The 6,091-nt window shown below is 38.5% G+C and overlaps 1 protein-coding gene across 1 annotated transcript in view; it reads left to right on the forward strand.

Moving 5' to 3' along the window:
- LOC119596501 (BET1 homolog) overlaps nt 1-2,040 on the forward strand; it is a 4,637-nt gene extending 2,597 nt beyond the window's left edge. Inside the window, exons 2-4 of the mRNA XM_037945773.1 lie at nt 534-652; nt 820-876; nt 1,025-2,040. Of these exons, the coding sequence (XP_037801701.1) occupies nt 534-652; nt 820-876; nt 1,025-1,180 (332 nt within the window). The 3' untranslated portion in view covers nt 1,181-2,040. The remainder of the gene's footprint in view (nt 1-533; nt 653-819; nt 877-1,024) is intronic.
- The last annotated feature ends 4,051 nt before the right edge of the window (nt 2,041-6,091 follow it).

Raw genomic sequence — 6,091 nt, forward strand, 5'->3', positions numbered from 1 at the left:
AGAGGCCACGGCAATGCTTCATGTAGTCCTGTTATGAATTAGTACCTATGATAATGGCCAGGAAAGTTAACAAGTTGTCATGTCTTCACTTTCTGTATGATTTTTTGTATGTAATGGCGTTGATTTTTGCATGTTCTTTATGGCCATGGCCTGTTTTTCACTGGTTCTGTTCTGTACATTTATGTTGATTATTCCTGTTAAATGAAACAAATTCAGTAATAAGAGAAACTTAATTTAGGGTTTACCTAATTACTGTTTTGTAGCCATGATGTTTTGTTACATCTGTTTGTGTTATGATTCTTATCTCGATATATATATATATATATATATATATATATATATATATATATATATATATATATATTATGTATGTATTTTCCATCTGTATATTATAACAAATGTTACTTCAGGTTGTGATTCATTCCACATGTGATTTAGACTTGTAAGGTTGCACTGGAGCTGCTTCCAACACAGTAACTTAGTCATCTTGTTTTTTTTTTTTGTATATTAATGAAGTCGGATTGACTTTACAGCTCAGACTGGGCCCTATGCCTATGGCCAGTTTGGACATAACAATGACACCCAGCACCTGAGTGAGGAAAATGAAGAAATGACATCAGAGTTAAAAGACAAAGTCAAGGCCTTAAAATCTGTAAGTCTGTGAATTATTTTTTGTGATGATTTTTCTATCTGAGTCATAAATAATTTCTGATGTATTTAGGTTGCTATGGAATGATTTTTAAAAAAGATATACTTGGAATTCATACACCTGCATCTAAGAAAAGAATATTATTGAATATGTACCCTTTTTTTTTCTAGTTAACAATTGATATTGGAAATGAGGTTCGAAATCAGAATACTATGCTGAATGATATGGTAAGTTAGAAAGAATTGTTTATAATGCAGTATAGATCATAATGGTTATAGCTTGTAAATAATTTGAAAACAACCAAGTAATGTATCTTGTAGTGACATAATTTCATAGTATTTTGTGTCTTCAATATTTTTGGTTTTATTTTACCAGGATCTTGACTACCACAAATCGGGTAATTTCCTGGAGAGAAGCATGAAGAGGCTTGGCATAATAGGCAAAGGGTCCCACAATTACCACATGGTTATTTTGTTTGCTTTTTGTTTTCTGGTATTTCTCTTGCTTTGGCTGGCTCTGAAGTTTCGGTGATGAGGCTAAAGGTGCAGAGGCATCACTTGTAGGTGTTCCTTTTGGAAAATGGTGAATTTTTTATATGCGGAAACAGTATGAAAGATGACGTTTTAGCAGGTTTGAAACTATCTATGATTCCCCCCCTCTATTTTTTTTTCTTCCTTTCTTTTCTCTTTTCTCTTCATAGATTTTTTAAATGTATCTTGTGTGAACAAGTCCTCACAAGTTCTCTCAATTCTTTTTTTTCTTTTGTATTTCCTTACTCTGGCTGGCTCTTTAGCATTGATGATCTGGCCTTTGGTGCCTGAGCATCATCCGTCGCTATTTTGGTAATAGTCGTTTTTATATACAGTGGAGCAGTGTGGAAGATTTACATTTTAACTTGGTTTGAAATCTCCTTTTTCCTCACATAGTGTAGCCTCCAGTTTTCTTCTCTTTTTATCTTCATTTTAAGAGAGGGCAAGAGAAACTAATATTGAAAGGATATTAGCAGTTATTACTCTGTCAGTAGGGAACAGGGACTTTTAATATCTGATAAAGTAACTGTGATATGTTTGTCACTTGATGGAAGTCAGTGTAATTGCAGGTAATCACTGATAATTGCTGATAATGTTAACATGTACAACATATTAGAAGTATTGGCTTCCTTTAAGGTTTGTTAATGCGAATGAAACTGTGTTGTATTTCACTGGATGTATTCCTTGTCAGACGAGATTGTAGCATGTATGATAATAAGATTTATTTGTAGTTCATAAATCTTAGTAACAGGTATCATTGTATATTGTTTCTAAAATTATTGAAGATTATACTGAATGTTTCTACTAGTTAGAGAATGTTTTATCAAATAAAGAATTTAATTTTGATAATCATTAATCACATTTATTGTTTCATTTCCTGAAGTGTTCCAGATCATGAAATTGAAAATTAAATCTTGTATTACATGGAGTAGGACAGAAAAGTATATGCAATTGTAGAAATGAATTGTAAAACATTAGACCTCTATTGAAATTTAAATTTACAAAAGGGAATATTTTATATTTCATTATTTTTCTAATAACGCTAATTATGTTATTCTCCATTACTTACAGCAACTTTTGAAATTATATTTTTCTGAAAAATTTCCTCATTAATTTATTTTGTCAGAAAACTTAACCTCTTATCAGGCAAACACTTCTGACCTTGTAATTTTGAAATAAAATCATCCATTCTTCTCTTTAGTTCATCTCAGACAATATAATAAAACTATCATTGGATTGATTTCTCATTCTGCCTTTGATATTAAAGATGGGGAAAAAAAAAAAAATCATGCTTCAGATTTGGCAGTGTGAATAAAAGAAAAAAAATCCTATGTTGATTAGTTCTCGGTAAAATAAAAAAATGGAACGGCAAGAAGAAATAGAGAGAGAGAGAGAGAGAGAAAAGTCAGATGTGGAGTCTAGTTAAAATGTCACAATACTTCTTATTGTGGCTGTGTGCAGATATCTGTTTATATCATTTTTGAAATTACACAATTAAAAGGGCAACAAAATTTAAGGACTGTTGATGTGCTATTAACTTTATTTATAATACTAATTATCTCGGGTCTTTTAAAGGTTCTTGAGCTTTGTTTTATTATGACTATCCCCTCTGTTCCATTTCTGTTGTTGCCATTGGGGACTGGGACCCAATGCTGGAGGTCACCCCTTCCTTGGGCCTCATTCCTCAACTCAACTAATTTTGCTTGGTCTTTTCTCCTTCCCTTTTTTCGTTTCCTTCTCTTCTCTAACCACTTTAACTACCCACTTCCTAAGGTGTGAGAGCCATGTTGAAAGGATGAGATGCTGACTTTGTGCCAGTCATGAACAACCTGGGGGGGGGGGGGGGGCATGGGCATGGTATTTCCAGTTAGTTGTTTTAGCCCTTGCCACTCAAGGGAACCCTGAGGGGTGGGCTTTTTCCCACCCCAACATAGCTTAGGGTTACCATGGCCGGTAAGGAAGATTTTGTACCATCAATAGGGGCATTAAGGGTTACCCCTTTATCAAATAACCCCACTGATTTCAATTCTGGTTCCCCGATCCCAGGCTCTCCTTTGACCACGCCTCTGAACACTGCTACTACTACCCCCTCCTCAGTACCTACCATCATATCAGCCAAGTCCAGATCATCCATCCAGGTCAACACTCAGTCTCCAGGAAACATTCCTCCTCTCCTAATATCCACTACTTCCATCTCTTCCACCCCTGCAACTTTCTTCAACTACCACACCCTCCCCTTTACTACTCTGCATTCACTGTCCACCACTCCACAGTACTACTCCTCTCAATACTACTCCCTCTCCCAGACGTCCCTGTCCTTCTACTGTCCCCTCCTCAACAAATATCTTGAATTCTGTTTAGCCCAGCCAAAATGGAATAATTCCCCCCCCCCCTGCCCATACTCTTCCAGCAATGCCTCCAAAAACAAGTAGGCAAAGTTCCTTCCACTGCTGCCCTGATTGTTCTGCTGTGTCACTATTACATCTGAATCCCAAGCTGTAGCATTATCAACCCTGACTGCCTTCACTGGAAATCCATTCCTGCCCAACCTCATCTCTCCCTCAAAACTTGCACCAGAACTGTCTCCATCTCCCCAACAAACTGCCTTGTCTGCAACAAAAATTGGTCAGATTCTGAAGGAGACTTATTTGCCTGCCTCATGGACTATGATGCAGCATCTAAAATTGTTAAAATTACTCTCTGCAGACATGAGCTTCCTTTAATGTTTACACTGGCAGAGAGTCCCTTCCTGTCCAACCAGATCAAACCCCCATCCTCTCAATGTCAGATTTGTTTACATCATCCTGCCAAACAGCATGATGCCCTCTCTGTGCCCAAGCTGGTCATAACTGACCAAACTGCTCTGCACAGTCACGCACGTGTGCCAATAGTGGTGGCCCCATAATGTATTTTATAGGGGCTGCTCTACCTACAAATTTGAGTCTGAAGTGGCAAGTCTCAGATTCAAACTTGGTCTCACTTTATGCAAAGCCAAACAGGAAACACATTGATGAGGTTTCTCTCTCACTCCCTATTCTAATAATTGCTCTGCCCCTCCCCTTTCCTCTCAAGATGTTTCTACATCTCCCCCAGCACCTCTTCCTCATCCCACTTTTGCTCCCTATCTCACCCAGTCAAATTCTTTTGCCATTCTAAATCCAGACACTCTAATCTCCTCCACTGTTCCAGACACTCCTGTCATTACTTCCCTGGTACCTCTTCCTCCTCACCCAACTCATTGCACAAGACAAGCTAATTGCTCTATCCCATCTTTTACCCTATCCTTCCCATCGACCTCTCCCTCCATCCCTCAAACATCTGTCCCCCCTCCCCCTAAGAAAACCTTTGTTTCTTAGACCTCCCCAAATAACTCTCAAAGACATTCAAAATGATCTAATCAAAACCCAAGAAAACATGCCTTAACCTCATCCATCCTCTGTTCATTCTACTCCTGTTCCTTCTACACTCAAAGTAACTACTGACATCCTTCCTCTTCATACTCATGTTCCCCCTACACTCCTTCCTCCCACTCCCTTCCAACACATCCCATTCCCCCCTACTTCAGCTGCATCCTTCCCCCCAGGATGTTATATTTCTCTTGTTACAGCAACTCCCTTCCCTGGATTCTCTCCCTCCTGACTTTTTCCCAGAAACTGCAATCTAATTGCCCTTAAACTACTCTCTCCTCTTCGCTAATCCCTGCCTTACCCCAACAGACATCCTTGCAAAATCACACACATCTTCCTTTGGAAATTTTTTATCTAATCCCCCTTGTTGTTAATCCTTACCTTCCTGAACTGTTATATGACTTCCGACATGTGTCACATTTAATCATCAACTAACCCCCCTCTATACCCTTTTCACTATTACACCTCTCTATAGTGCTATATGACTTTTAATGTCTGGTACATATATTTTTTATAACCATTAACCATTTACCCCACAATTGATCTAATCATTCTTTGTCCTTAACCCTTACACTTTCTATCAATCCCTATCCCCATTTACTCCCCCTCTTTCTACCCCTTTCACTACCATACTATCCTAAATACCATGACCGTTGAAATCCAAGACATTTTGTTCTAATAAAAATACTCTTTTAAACCATTTCAAAGTCCTTCAGCATCACAGGAATCAGCTGCTTCTCACTCATTCCATCCCCGAAGTAGTTGACCTAAGGTGAATGCCCTCTGAGTGACCTACATCTCCCCTTGCAAACTCACCCCTCCTTGCCATAGCTGAAGGAGAGCTGCCACTTATGAGATGTTATAAGGAGGGGGGGGAGGAGAGAGAGAGAGAGAGAGAGAGAGAGAGAGAGAGAGAGAGAGAGAGAGAGAGAGAGAGAGAGAGAGAGAGAGAGAGAGAGAGGAGAGAGAGAGAGAGAGAGAGAAAGAGAGGGGGGGGGGGGGTGACAGACGTAAACACACATGGTTTATCTCGTCAATGCTGTCCTTGGCACTGGAAAGATGGAGTTTCTTATGAGTCTCACATCTACCTGCCTGCCACAATAAACCACAATCCAAGCCCACTTCAGTTACCTCCACCCAGACCAACCCTGTCTTGTTTACATCTGGTGGCATGAGATCCTCACAACCTCTCTCATTGATAATAATAACAGCTTGTAAAGTATATGGACCTTCAAAGAACTAAGGACTTAAAATATATGAGAGCTTCTTGGTAGTGAAAAGGCTACGAAACACTCGGCTATCTCTAATGGTTATATTTCTCAAACAAATATTTTCTATCTTCATTCTGAATAATATCTACTATATTTCAAACTTGGATAAATACCCCAGTGCCCAAATCTTCAGAGGATATGATGAATGGTATATATTTTTTTAGTTTGCATTCAATAAACCAGATTTGACAAATCATAATCATCACAATATATAAGGCCAAGAATATGCATGCA

This window comes from Penaeus monodon, chromosome 38, assembly GCF_015228065.2.
Source record: "Penaeus monodon isolate SGIC_2016 chromosome 38, NSTDA_Pmon_1, whole genome shotgun sequence".
NCBI classification, from domain to species: Eukaryota; Metazoa; Arthropoda; class Malacostraca; order Decapoda; family Penaeidae; genus Penaeus; species Penaeus monodon.